A 15161-nucleotide genomic window follows, 5' to 3' on the forward strand; every position below is an offset into this window, starting at 1 on the left:
CTTAAGATGAGGTCTTACAGCTACAGTGAGTGCCTGACTTAAGCATAAGAGCCACAAGATTACACAAAGGCTTGTGGTGATACTTCGTTTATGATCCAACAAATAAAGCTTGCCTGAAGATCAGAGTGCAAAACTAGCCACACTAGTTAGCCATAGAGGCCAGACAGTGGTGGCACACACCTTTAATTCCAGCACTTGGGAGACAGAGGCAGACAGACCTCTGTTAGTTCAAGGCCACTCTGGGCTACACGAAATTGATCAAGTCAAAAAGAAAAAGCTCACACAAAGGTGATCTCAGCACTAAGGAGGTGGATACAGGAGGGCATATGGCTGGGCAGAGAGAGGAACATAAGGTGGCAGGAGACAGGAGCTCATGGTAGTCTAAGTAGTCAGTCTGAGCATTCAGTCTGAGGATTCATGGAGACAGGATCACCCATTCAGTTTGAGGTAAGAGCTAATGGCTGGCTGCTTGGTTTCTCTGATCCTTCAGCTTCCCCCCACACAATATCTGATTCCTGGTTTTTATTTTTAAGATCTATTAAAACTCATGCTACACAGGCCACCAATGAATCCCCTAAAAGCTAAGCCATAGCAGGACTCAAACAGAATGGTAAAAAATACAAAGTAATAAAATTTCTCTTATCAGATGAAAAGTTTCTCCCTATCTTTTACTCTTTAATGCATATAAGAAAATTAAATACTATTAATATCATGTATGTAAGAAAATAAGTTATATTCCATATTTTAACTTACCTAGTATTTTATTGTAGTCTAAGACTCAAAATATTATCAATTCTTAAATAATCAGTAAATTAATATGAAGTACCCCATTCATGCAGGCTAGTGACTTCTTCAAGTTCCAAAAAAAGTAAAGAAAAAACTTACCAAAAATTTCTCCGTTTTTGGCATACTCTGTCACAAGGTATAACATACTTTTGGTCTCCATTACCTATTGATAAATGATCCCACATTAGTCAGATAGGAAGGATTTCTTTACCACATCCTATAGGGTTACATAAATTAAGATTATTAGTGAAAGAGTAAGTTATGAACTATTCTGAAGTCAGAAGCATTTGCAAGTCTCACTTTATACTCATCCCATCATTTTTGTGAATATTAGATCCTTGTTCTAAGTATGGGTCAATGGGCCAGCTGTAGCAGCTGCTAGTACCTACTAGAAATGCAGAATTTCAGGCCTGATTCCAGTACTGCTGAGTTAGAACTGACTTTCTTGTTTGTGTGAGGCAGGGTTTCTCTGTAGCTTTAGAACCTGTCCTGGAGCTCTCTCTGGCTGGCCTCGAACTCACAGAGATCCATCTGTCTCTGCCTCCTGAGTGCTGGGATTAAAGGTGTGCACCACCACTGCCTGGTTAGAATTGACTTTTTAACAAGAGATTCCTATGCATTCCTATTCAAGTTTAAGGAGGTGAACACAGGTGAAAGAAGTTCTGAAGATCTTTCCATTACCTCTTCACTTGGGGCTGTGAGTGTTATGTTATCAAGGCTATAGTTTAGCTGAGCTAGCACAATGTGATATCTATAGTCTTCCCTACTGTACTTTAGTTAATATTGCTATAAGGTACTGTAATTTTAAAGCATTGTTTGCAAGCTGCTTCTTCACAGCTCTACTGCTGTATATTTTCACTTAAATTAGCTTTTCTAAGTTCAGAAAGAAAGTGTATCATTGTTACCAATTTGATTTTTCTATTATATGAACAGAGACTGCTTAGACTCAAGCAATTTTTAGACTGTTTTTCTGTATACTTTGTGTGTGAGGGGGTGAGGGTCAGTATGCATGTTTGTGTGGGTGCATGTATATGTTTACGCATGTAAGTGTGCAAGTGTGTGGAAGGCAGAGGTCAGCTTCAGATTTTCCTCAGAAGCCATTCACTTTGTCTTCTAAGACAAGAATTCTCTGTGCTAAACCACTTGATTAGGCTAGGCTGACTGGCCCTGCAAGCCCCAAGGACCCATGTTTCCACCTCCCTACACTGGGATTTTGAGTGTATACCACTATTCTTGTCATTTTTACGTGGGTTTTGGAGATCAAACTCAGGTCCCCAGTTTCGTGTGGGTTCTAGGGACCAAACTGAGGTCATCTAGCTTGAAAGCCAAATACTTTATCAAAGGAGCTATGTCTCTTAATAGTTGTCTATTGAAAGGCTACAAGCTAATTTTGAACTGAAATACAGGCTTAGGACTGTGCTTCATCAAATAAGTAAGTAAATAAGAGCTGTTGACAATTTGGAATTAAAAAAAAATCAAATAGTAACGACTTTACAAATAGAGCTGGCAATATTATGGGAACCATGGGAATCCATTTAGAACATGGTCATCAGTACTTCTAAAATGATCATAGAAGTATCTTCTTTAGAAATGTAAAACAAATGCTAACAGGGAAAATCTGATGTAAATTTGCCTTACATCTCTATAGATTTGGAATTTTAGGAAATATTTTGAGTGGCACAATATACATATTCTTGCATGCATAGGAGGCTTATCATAAGCTGATGATTTCCAAGTTGGAGTTTTCAATCAATAACATTGTTTGCAAGTGTATAATATACAGTCACATATATGTATTAATATATATGTATATATATACATATACATATACATATATATATATATATATATATATATATATATATATATATGAAGAGAGAGAGAACAAATTATGTATGTGTACTACAGCACTCAAGAGGGCTGGAGAGATGGCTCAGAGGTTAAGAGTACTGGTTGCTCTTCCAGAGGTCCTGAGTTCAATTCCCAGCAACCACATGGTAGCTCACAACCATCTATAATGAGATCCGGTGCCCTCTTCTGGCCTGCAGGAATACATGGAGGCAGAACACTGTATACATAATTATAAATAAATATTTTTTTTAAAAAAATGCACTCAAGAACATAATAAAACTAGACGTTTTAATATTTTCTTATAATCCCAAGGACATTTAGGTAGCCTACCTGAGTGCAATAGTGTGATAGCAAACTGACCCTCTAAGAAAAGGGTCAGAGTTTTAATTTCATTCCTATGATATAAACATGTGCTGAGTTTGAGCTACTTAATGGGATGTTTATCTGCTCACAAAACTTCTGAAAACTCATGAGCTGGTCTTACAAACTAGTACAGATAAAGTCCTGCATACCATGGGTACATCAAAGTCACAGGTCAGTATACTGGGACCTTTCAGCTTAAAAGCCATTTTCAATGTAAAGATATGGTATATTAATTAACAGAAACTTAAAAATAGTTTATTGATTATTAAACATGAAATACTGCTTTTAAAAAATCTGAGAAAATATTTCTTTTAAAACACATGGCTTAAATTTATATGCAGCTTACAAAATTTCTTAATAAAACTGATTTTTAAAAAATGGCTTATTTTTATGACTCATAAAAAAGACACAAATCTATATATTACAAAGTTTGTCTCTAAGCAATATACTATTTTAGCCTTTGTATTTCGTAACACATAAACAGTAGCTTTTCAAATAAACAAAAGTATGACGTTCTTATTTATGATACCACTGTTGCAATTTAAAGAAGCAGCACTCAAGAGAAAGACATCATTTGACAGAGCTTGGGTGGAGGGTTTTTTTTGGGGGGGGGAGTGAATGGGAAAAGGGGGCAGGAGAGAGAGGAGACCCACCTCTGGGGACAGGATCAGCAGAAGAGAAGAGAGAGGTGTGTGGGGGGGGGAGACAGAGACAGGCAGAGAAACAGGGAGAGAAAGAGAAAAATGGGAGGTGGTAAGGGCCCTTTTAAAAGGGAACATAGTGAATATACACAGGTGGTGCTCTTAGTGGCTGCAGCTGAGGACATATCCTGTCAACCCCAAGGACAGGTCAGTACAGATGCCTGGATACTAACAACCACCATCTTTGAAACTCCAGGGAGTTCAGGCACAACTTCCATTTTTTAAAAATGGTTAGCTGGTAATCTAAAAGACAACTTGAGGTTAAATTACCAAGAAGCTTCCTAGTTTCATTTTTTTGCAAATTTAAATATATAGGAAGAGGTGACATTTAGCTTAAGAAAACATTTCTTTGATAAACTAGAAAAACTGTCATAAAAGTAAAAATCACAATGAAAACAGACACTTGGATGTGGAAAAGCATAAAGAGAGAAGGCTAAGCCTTACCTGATAAAGTTTGATTATGTGAGGATGGTCGAGCATTTTCATTATTTGTACTTCTCGGTAGATTTTCTCAAGGTTTACTGCATCCAGTTGAGATTTATCTATTATTTTTATAGCCACCTGCAGCCCAGAACACACATAAATACAATTAATATAAAGTGGTTACCATTTCCAGTTAAGAATTAGTAAATCTGAGACATTGCCTATAGGTATCTGTAACACCGATAGCTAATTTAATTCAAATGTTCATTTGTTCATTTATACAACACACATTTCTTAAGCTTCTACTATTTGTAATGCACAACAGATTTTTGTCTGAGAGTCTTTAGTGTGCTGTGGAAAACAACTTTTCAAAGTTACTTTAAACTGAAAAAGTCTTAGCACTTTCAACCAATGAATTACCTATGGAGTACGTATCTGCCAAGCGGGAAGCAACTGAGATGTCAGTTTCTAGGAAAGTGGCCGGATCCAAGGGATATACAAGATAGACTTTTCTCCAGTCTCTGAAAACCTTTTACAATTTTTATTAACGTTTTTTCAAACCATATTTCGATCATATTCTTTCCCCTGCAACAACCCCTCTCAGATCCTTCCTACAGATAAATGGTTTTGAAAAAGAAAAATCTCAAATGTAAAATACTAAAGCTAATCTATGTGAAGTAATATCAATCGAATTAAAATTAACATACTAAAATGCAAAACTTCAATGTGAATAATTATATTAATTTTAACTTTCTAAGAGTTTTAACTTTAGAAAATGTGACCTGATTCTGTCATAACTAAATAGGAATCCAAAGGTGAATTTGAAGGTGAATGATTAAGTATTCAGAAACAACAATTGTATGATTTTTTTAACGTAATTAAAAAGAACCAACGTTTAGAAATTCAAAGCTTTGGAATAAGGTAATCTTCAAATAAGGTATTTGGTAATTGGAAACTCCCCATATTTAATTCTAGTGAGTTTTATAGAAACTCTAAAGTGCACTTCACATTCTAGCAAAGAGAATTTCAAATACTGCATAGCCTATGTTGCTTCAGCATAACTTTTAATATCAATTAATGTACATGCTTTAATGGTTCGCCATTTCCAAAAAGTATGCAAGAAATTAGGACTCCAGCTTGTCATTCAACTTCCTTAGTTTCCCATTCACACATCTTTCTTTCTTTCTTTCTTTCTTTCTTTCTTTCTTTCTTTCTTTCGTTCGTTCGTTCGTTCGTTCTTTCTTTCTTTCTTTCTTTCTTTCTTTCTTTCTTTCTTTCTGGTTGCTTTATGCTTTGTCATTTTTTTTTTAAGGTACCTTTATGAAAAGCTATTTTCATTATGTCTGCTGTTGTTTCATTATCATAATCAAAATCAAAATATTCTATGTCAAACTGCTAGCAAAATAGACTGCTGGTGATAGTACTGTGCTCACTATGAGAAGCAGCAAGTACGGCTGGTTGTCTCTACCCTGTGAGTGGACCTCCTCCAACCACATATATAAGAGACCCCATTCTTATTAAAAGTGTGTCAGAATCCAGGATTATCACTCACTTCTGGCAACTTTCATAAAAACTGTCATATAAAAGGGCAAGGGCATGTTGGAATTTCAACCGTCTTTATAAGGTAACATGGAGTTTCACAGACATGTTTCAAGGAAATGTCTTTTCCTACAGTCTGAAGTCTAGACATCAGCACTGTTTTCACCCAAGGAAGCTTCTATTATGAGATGAGTCAAAACCATATAAGAGAATTTGAGAGAAAGGAATCAAATTTTGTATGTATCATTTCTCTTTAATTTTTAAAGTAAGTTTATGTAATGTCATGTAAATGCAGGTGCCTGCAGAGGTCAGAAGCCACTGAACCTCCTGGAAGTAGAGTTGTATACCACTACTCCTTATTTATGATGCCTGCAGGATGATTACATTTCTCTAAGGAAAGGCATGTGTTCCCATGATCTTTGTAGCAAGGGCAGTCTAACTGCTTTAACATTCTCAGTTATAATGATTCAAGCACAACAGAAGTTTATGTCTTGCTCATGTAGCAGGTTTAAATGGGTGGAATTATTAGCCAGCATATATGGCTCAAAAAGGCTTTCCCATGTTTAAGGTGTGGCTTCCAAGGCTGCTCTGAAGATTGTCTCCATTCTAGGCGGAAAGGAAAAAAAGAGCTCTAAAAGGCTCACCAGAGAGATTCTGATGGGCAGGCCTCACTAATTTCATTAGTTAGAACTCAGTCACATAACCAAACCTAAATGTATGAGAGGCACAGAAACAGCCCAGTTAATGCCCAGACATTAAGAGTGGAGCTTTTGATCCATTGGATTTCTGCTAGCTTGAGGGAGCTCTTTGCCAAGAACTCAGAAATTTAGTAATAATGACAGTGGTTTTGCCAACTGTATAACACTTCTTAATTTTACAAGATCCTTAAATGCATTTTATCTCATTTATCTTTCAATTCTGTCAAATAAATGGAAGAAGCAGGATAACTAGAAACCAATGAAACAGAGATTCAAAAGGCATTACATATTAGCATGCATGAGGCCCTCTGTCCAAATCTCAAAACCTTTCTTGGCTCTGTCCCCCAAAAGAAAAAAAAATCACATAATTTGCAAACGTTTTAAAGCTCTAGCAAATTAAGGTGGGTGAATGGACAGACAGACAAGATGCAACCTCAGGTCTTTCACTCCAAATTCAATCTCCTCACTATTTAAAAAAGTTTACCCATCACACATTTATTGTATGCCAAATACTATCCCTAAGATACAGAAACAAATCAGATGGGATTTCTATTCTCAAGGAACTGATTGTATCTGTGAGACTGAAGTGAATAAAACTGATTTAAAAATGGAATTTCTCAAAAGCATACTGAAAGTCTCCAACTTACAAAACACTGCGTATTTCAAAGGTAAATATAAACTTAGTTTCTCTGCATACCATCTCCTATTTTTTAATAGTTCTAAACTTACGACAAAAGTCTGCATGATCAAGAGAAAGTCAAGAAGGTCAAAAAGAGTCTGTTAATTGAAGATCTTTCTTTCTTTCTTTCTTTTTGGTTAACTGAATCATTTAACGCTTTAACTTGATTATATATACAGTCTTTTAAAAACAAACTGGATTTATGGCAAAAAATAAAAAAACAAAAAACAAACAAACAAAAAACATTCCTTCCACTAAGGAGCAAAAGCAAGGCTTCCTCTCTAATTTAGGAGGACATACATGAGAAATCAGAAAGATTGTTATCATTCTAAACCCTATATAAAGCAGCTGAAGTATGAGTATTCAACCATAGAAATACTCAGGAAACTGTAAATTTAAAACAAAAAATACCATTTACATTTTTATATTAGCAAAAATTGAAAAGTGAATGCCCACATGAACTAAGTTTTGATGAGATAAGTCATTTTTGTGGAAATTTGGGTGAATATAAATAGGTTATAAGTTTGTCAGGAAGCAATTCAACATTCTATAAAGGACCTTAAAAAACATGTATTCCACTAAGCCTGAGGACTTTGGTGATGAAAAAGAACTGGATGGGAATAATCTGAACTAATGACAAGGTCTTCTGTATAAATCAATTAAATATATCACTTAAATTAAAAAATACAGTTAAAAATAATTATATGAACTGAGGGTTTCTAAGACTATAAGAGAAGTGATTTAAATAACTTCCCATTTAAAAAAGTTCCAACAATTCTAAAATAAAAGACAAGGTAATTAAAAGAGAGCCAAAAGGCCAAAAAAAAAAAATGCAATTAGCCATTACTACAACTAAAGTACTCAATGAAATACAAATTAAAAAAGCAAAGAAAATAAATACAAGCATTTTGTCTATTGGAAAATAAAAGTAAAAAAGAACCCTATAAAGCAGTATTCCTAAAAGTGTTTTTCCTACTGGTAACTAATGGGTATTGCTTTTGTAGAGGATACTGTGGCATTGTGGCATCTCAGGCCATAAGAAAGGAAATGGATGGACTCTTCCATCCAAGAATTCCATTTCAATGGAGCTGCTCTGAGGGGAAAAAAAAAAATCAGGTATGCAAATGTTTGTAAAAGAATATCCTTTGGAACACTTAAAGAGTACTGCAATAGAGAAAAATGAACCTTATTTTTAGCAATAGCAAATTAGTTAAACAAAATATGGCTAGTGACATGCAAGATGCCTCCAAATGCTGCCTTAGACCAGTGATTCTCAACCTGCAGTTCACGACCCCTTGGGGATTGAAGGATCCTTTCACAGGGGTCAAATATCACATATCCTGCATGTCAGGTATTTACGATTTATAACAGTAGCAAAATTATAGTTATGAAGTAGGATAATAATGGTTAGGGGTAACCACTACATGAAGAACTGTATTAAAAGGTCGAAGTGTTAGGAAGGTTGAGAACCACTGCCTTAGTGTTTTCTTTTTGTTTTGTTTTTTTTTAAATTTGGAGATGCTAAAAACAAGGGAAATAAAAAGCACAGGTTATATGTACAGTGACATCTATTTTATTGCAAACATATAAAATACAAGTGAATGAAGGCGGTCAGATCCATCTCCTGAGCATTGAGAGCAGAAGTGAGAACGTGTAGTTTCTTCTCCAGGCTTTCCACAATGGCTATTATGAGCAGGCCTAACATCTGAAACCCGACGGAACTGTGTGGATAGTGTTTACTTTTAAGAAGAACTTAAAACATAGTGGGATTGTCCCTAGTTTAATTTACTTAAGATGCAGCTCTTTATCTGTCTAAAGAACTTTAAATGTCCTAAAATGAAGAGTTTCTGATGAAATTCCCCTTTGTCTTCCAATCTTAACTATCATAACTGGATAGAAAGGATAGAAAGTGTTTCACATGAATATTTAATGGGAAAAAACTTTTACAGAAATCACTTACTTAAAAAAAAAGATGTAGGAGGAAAGGTAAGAGGTCTATTAAAAAGGAAAAAGAGGTGTCATAAGGATTTCTGTAATCCATTTGATGCCAAGGAAACCGTAATCAACAGTGGGCCATAAATTAAATGTCTTCAAGTGAGTCCAAGGAGGCCAGTTTCATGATTTCCAAATAAATGTTTTCTTAATTGCATGGTGCCAAGATAGAATTCCTTAGAGGACTTAAAATCAGAACACACTAAACTCTGCTAAAGTTAAAAATTTCTACAGAACAGAGAAATTTACAAAACTCAGGGCCAGCTTAGTGGGTAAAAGCACTTGCAATATTAGCCCAATGACATGAGTTCAAGGCCAAGGACCCATGTAAAAGTTGAAGTAGAGAACTGATTCTACAAAATTGTCCTTTGGTTTCCACATGTTAGCATGCACATGTCCCTCTCCACATCACACACACACACACACACACACTTTTAAAATTTACACAGTTCTTGCTGTGAATATTTGTTTGCCATTCTCCCAAAGAAGAGATAACTTTAATAGTATTTAGCAAAACAAATTGCCAATTATTACTTGTCTGAGGACCCAGAAACTAGAGAACAGTCTAATGACAAATCAAGTCCTATTTCAATACACAAGAGAAGATCACATACAAGCCTAGATTCAAATGTTAGTGGCTAAGGTATTTGGCCACAGGTTCTCCTATTGTGAATAGTACAGCTACTTCTTGAAATCTGGAGTATTTTTGCAGCACAAGACTAATACCAAGGCTACTGAAAAGACTCATAGAATGTCAAAGTAAAATTTAAAACCCAACTGTATTTAAAAGAAATACCATGCTCATGGCTTAATACACCCCTCTTTTTGTTTCTATCCTTGCTATAAAAACAACATTTTGAACTTTCCTTTTGGAAAGCATTAGGAAATTCTACACTTTAAGTTGGTTGTCTGAGAATTATGCCAGAACATCCAAGTCACAAAACACACACAGAAACTTCAGTGCACAAAGGTACTTTTCGGACAGCCTTTGACAGCCGTTCTGAGTCCAGGTTCTCTCAGGAGTAAGCAAGCAGCCTAACCTCTACAGGCCACATTAATAAAGTAACTTTCAGAACCTCGACAAAGTTTCTGTACACTTTCCTTCATATGACTTTGGAGGTAAGCAACACAAAAAGTATGGGATTGAGGAAAAGTCAAGTTATCTGTATAGGGAGGGATCTGAATATAATAATGGTGGTTACCTCTGGGTACTTATAGTACAGGTAATTATTTTCATTTATCTGAACTTTAAAATTTTTCAATAATAAACATGATAAGGTAATAAAAATTGTCAAATGTAAAAATTAAACCTTCTCATTTAGTAATCTCTTTTCTGAAAATTACCAGCAATTCCTTACCCCTAAAAACATTTAAAGTGCAGACACAGATTTATATACATAATTGTGTTCCCTGTCAATTGTTGAAAACTGGACATGATAAAATAGTAAGAGTCATAAGTAAAATGGGTTATGTACAAGGTAGAATACTAACCTACTAAAATGCTGTTATAAAGTTATATACAATAAGCAAAATGTGTGAGCACAGACATGGACCCTGTGCTGTCACCTATAGAAAAAAAAATGCATTAAAAATACTAAAAGGCAATGTGACATCATAAGAACAAGTATTCCACTTGTTGGGAAACTATATACTTTTGGTGTACTATGCTCTCCTTTATTCTTAACATTTACTGTACTAAACATTCTTTAACAGATAAGAGAGCACTTACGGGTACAAATAATTTTCCTAGAATTTTACTTAGACCACCCCCCTCAAAAACCCCAACAAAAACAAAACAAACAACTCCACCCTTGAACTAACTATATAGTGAACTAGAAGGGAAAGTTACTTGCTAATAAATTATTTATAAAACACTACTCATGGACATCCACAGAATAAAAAACTAGCAACCACTGTTGCCAAAAATAGTTTAATAGCCTAAATGGTGTTATTCTTTTCCCATTGTGCTAATTTTACAAAATTAGCTTCTGCAATTCATAAACCAGCTCTGCAAAGACTTTATGAATTATTATATTAGGAAGCTGGGTTCTACCACCCCCTTGCCTTCCCTTTTGTGTGCAAAATTTACACAGAGATCTAGCACATGAATACTGCTTCAGATGACGTAATTATATTTCTTGGTAGTAAGCCATTTGACAGATTAGACCAAAATTAATGTCTCTTTTGTATACTATTTTTTTCCTAAAAGGGAAACAGACTTCTCCAAAGCACTACAAAATTGTATCTTATTTTTCGTGAGTGATAGGAAACAGAAGATGGAGAGAAGCCAATTAAAAATAAAACTATTCATAACCGGAATGTTAAAACTAAGCCCTAAGATTTGTCTCAGGGGGTGTCAAGATGGTCAGAGAGTAAAGACACTTGGCTGCCAACCTTGATTATCTGAGTTTGATCCCTAGCACCCACATGGTTTAAGGAAAGAACCAGTTCCTGCAATATGCTTTCACTTGTTTGTGTGTGTGTGTGTGTGTGCGAATATAATAAAACTGACTTTTTAAAACTGACTCAGGATCAAACTTGAAGGCAACAACAACAAAAAACCAGATCTCCAAGTTCTAAAACACATAAGCCTACAATGCTAAAATACAGAATATAAAGAAGTTTCCATAAGCAGTAAATAAACATAGTCACATTTTGCTAATAGTTTTCTTTATACTATATTAACTATTCTCTGTAATTAACTAGATATAGTATGTTAAGCAATGAGAATCTAAAATAATGTGATAGTTGAAATTTTCACTATAGTTCGAATGGTGGTTCTATTTATCAAAGATATAAATATTCAGTAAATAAATAATTATCCCTAAAGAAAGAACTCACTGAAAACAAATGTTATACTTTTAGAAACTGAATCCATGCTCTTAATCAACGAGTCTTCATGTAACTTCCCTATAAAACTTCAGAGAACCACTTTGCAAACTGAAACATCCACAGACTTTTCTGTACAGTAACTACTAGACCATTTCACCTTTCTGTGCCTTAGTATGGACAACCACAAAAATGCTCATACTTGCCCACTGTAAAAATAGAAAAGCATGAGGGAGGAATCTGTAGGCTAAACTTTTAGCTTTTAACATAAAATAACTTTATACACATATACTACACACACACTTTAGGATCTGCAAGCTCTTTGATGATCTGACAGGTGTCTTCAATCACAAAAGTAACTGACCTAACAGTCACAGGCAGTGTTACTCCACAGTGCCCCCTACCTCGCTTCCTAAGAAATATCAGTTTGAAAGGGACACCATCTAAATTGTGACCCCCAAGAAAGTGTCAGTTACCATGAGCTCCACTTAAGCAGTTCTCTAAAGTGGGATAGTTAAAGCACTTATGCCACTTTAAACTCAGTCTGACAGATAACAGATGACCACTAAATATTGCTAAAAAGAAAAAAAATAATATGTTATTGGATTCGGTATCCAACCACAGAATATCACCAAAAAGTTTACAGACTCTCTGTAATGTGCCATTTTTGACGGTCATTGAAAAAGATTCATAAAGTTACCCATTTAAGATATTTCCCTTTTATTTTACATAGCGGCAAGGTATGACAGCTTGGCCATAACTCTTTACAAGAACGAAACAACTTTATTCATTAAAAAAGTGCCGGGACCATATTAAGCTATGCAACAATTTGGCAATGTCAATATACTCACATTATCATTACTAACAATCTAGATTCATAACAATGGTAAATTTGTGAAAGGAAAAATATTTTGACCTTGGTACTGACGCCCTAAAGAAGTCAGATTTAGGTGGTGTGTCAGGGATCCGTGAGGCAAAACAAAACAAGAAAAAATGAACACATGTCAGACATATCCTCCTTTATAAAAATGGACACGAAGCAAAACTTCTAAGTACTACTGCTAAGAAAACACTCAGGCTTTTAAATGCCCTTAACCTTACGTAAGTCTTCCGTGGGGGGGGGGCGTTTAAGTTCTACATTCAAAGGCTAGAACGTTCTTAAGAAATGTACTAGGGAAAAAACCCGGACGAGATGAAATTTGGGGAGACAAACTGAAAACCGGTGAAACTACAGTGGAAATCATAAGGCAGAATAGAGTACGTCAAAACCACTAGGTTGTAGTCTAAAAAAACGGTTTTGTTTCGATCGTTTTTTTCCAAGGTATTTAATTTGCACGTCTTAAAATAGAGACCCCGAGGAGAGCAGCTTGAGGCAATGGAAGGAAGGGGGTGGGCTAGGTAAGAACAGAGACTCGGGGAGAAAATATGTGCGGTGCATTAGAATGCACCATGGAGGGGGATGCTGGAGTCACTGTAAGGAAGCAGTTGAGGGCTTTCTGAGTAGTCCATCTGATGTGGCTTAAGGAATGCGTGCTTGGAGTCAGTATGCACACCTGGTAAAGGGACAACCTCAGACGACGGTGCAGAGCTGAGATGACCATTTTCAACCAGTTCTATTGTCTGGAGTATTAGATATACCTCCGGCAAGAGATCAAGCCAGTCAGGCACCAAATCAGAGACCCTGCGGGCCCAAAGCAAAGAAAATAGACAGCGGTCCGTCCGCACCGGTCGGGTCCGCGGCGCCCCCTCTTCGCCTAGCAGCGAGGGACTCCTGATTAGGGTCGCGCTACGTGTCCGCCAAGTCCAGGAGCTGCCGGTCCCCTTCTCCCGCCGGCGACGTTGGTCCCCGCGCGGACCTGGAGCATCGAGACTTCCCCTCCCACCCCACCCCCAGCCGAAAGCCGGGAAGACGCGGAACTTGGGCTTGGGAGCAGAGGCCACAGACCAGGTCCCCGGGTGGGAGGCTCGGGACGGAAGCCTGTGTGGCTTCCCAGGGACAACCCACCCCCCCGATCTGCACCCCGCGGTCCCCACAGAGCCAGGCCCGCCGTTCCCCGCCCGGGGCGCAACCATGCCACGCTCCCGCCGAACCCCGGTGGTGCCGCACCTCCGTCTTGGTGATCCGGTGCCGCCCCAGCTTCACCACGGCGAAGTTGCCCTTGCCCAGCGTGCCCTCGATGTCGTAGAACCCCACCCGGACCGGCCCGCGCTGCAAGTGCCTCGGGCCATCCGCCATGACCATGCTGGGCCCCCGCTGCAGGACACGGCGACTGGAGCGCGAACGAGCGGGCCGGCGCGAAGCGGCGCTGAGCAGGCAGGAGGGCGGCGGGCGGCGCGGCTGGGTTCTGGGCGACGGCCGCAGTGCTCGCTCCGGCGCTGCTTCCCTCCCGCCCCACAGGGCCCAGCCAGGCGCGCGCCGGCGCTGACGTGAGCCGACGTCAGGGGGCCGGGGCAGGGGACGGGGGCGGGCCTCCACCGGTCACCATAGCTACCGCGGCAGCTCCGACGTCGGTGGCGGGAGGGAGGGGCGGCGCGCGGCTCCGGCGGGCACTGTGCTTCCGGCCGCGGCGCCCTCTCCTCAGCCTACTCCGGCCTCGCCGGGGCCGGGGGCGGGGTCGCCGTCTGCTCCGCCCCCTTCCTGCTGCCTTCCAGCAGAAGGGCAAGAGCGAGCCCTGGTGGGCCGAGCGGAGGGTGCAGCGTGCCGCCTGCGCGTGGCCTGTAGGGTCGCCTAGCGTTCTCCGCCCGCCTGCGGCCCTTCCCGCCAAAAGCTCGCCCGCAGGAAGACTGCTGCGCTAAATTTGGAGCCCGAGGAACACCGTGGCTGAGCAACACGTTGCTCACAGCCTCTTTTCTTTGTGTTCTTTTTAGCCCTCCTGCTCGTTACTATCTAAGTCTCTCCACTTTTTGACGTCTGTGAGGATTTCTACTCACAGCAATCGGCCACTTACAAAAAAAAGAGAAAAAAAAAAAAAGAAAGAAAGAAAAAGTCAGCTCTGAAGAGACCCTAGAGATGACTTAAATCCGGAATTCGAAGCCGGGAACCCCTGAAACGTAGGCACAGTTTTACATATTTGAGAGGAGAGGTGACTATATCTTATGCCATACTTCCTCAAACTGTTAGGGAATTTGTAAACGCTTAGAAACTATTCAATTTATTTCCAGATGATGCAGCAGGTTGCTAGAATGGAGGGAGTTGCTACACAGGTAATGCTAGAATTCTAATCATAAATTATCACACCAGTATTCCATACGGTGACCTAAGTAAGCAGCGACATTTTAGTATCTTAAATATATGCGTCC

At 38.5% G+C, this 15161-nt stretch overlaps 1 protein-coding gene across 9 annotated transcripts in view; it reads right to left on the reverse strand.

Annotated features, from left to right (window-relative positions):
• Positions 1-14274, reverse strand: part of Sik2 (salt inducible kinase 2) — a 100651-nt gene extending 86377 nt beyond the window's left edge. For 6 of the 9 annotated variants that reach the window (XR_003484743.2, XR_003484742.2, XM_027412163.2 and 3 more), the window contains exons 1-3: positions 13969-14273; positions 4146-4262; positions 886-949 (exon numbers count right to left, since the gene is read on the reverse strand). Coding sequence is in view for 7 of the 9 variants with exons in the window: in XM_027412163.2 (XP_027267964.1) it covers positions 886-949; positions 4146-4262; positions 13969-14103 (316 nt within the window). In the remaining 2 variants the exon portion in view is untranslated. Of the gene's footprint in view, positions 1-885; positions 950-4145; positions 4263-13414; positions 13543-13968 lie in introns of all 9 variants that reach the window. The other 3 variants (XM_035443690.1, XM_027412165.2, XM_027412166.2) reach the window with 3 other exon arrangements.
• Between the last annotated feature and the right edge of the window lie 887 nt (positions 14275-15161).

Source organism: Cricetulus griseus, chromosome 4 (genome assembly GCF_003668045.3).
Source record: "Cricetulus griseus strain 17A/GY chromosome 4, alternate assembly CriGri-PICRH-1.0, whole genome shotgun sequence".
NCBI lineage: Eukaryota > Metazoa > Chordata > Mammalia > Rodentia > Cricetidae > Cricetulus > Cricetulus griseus.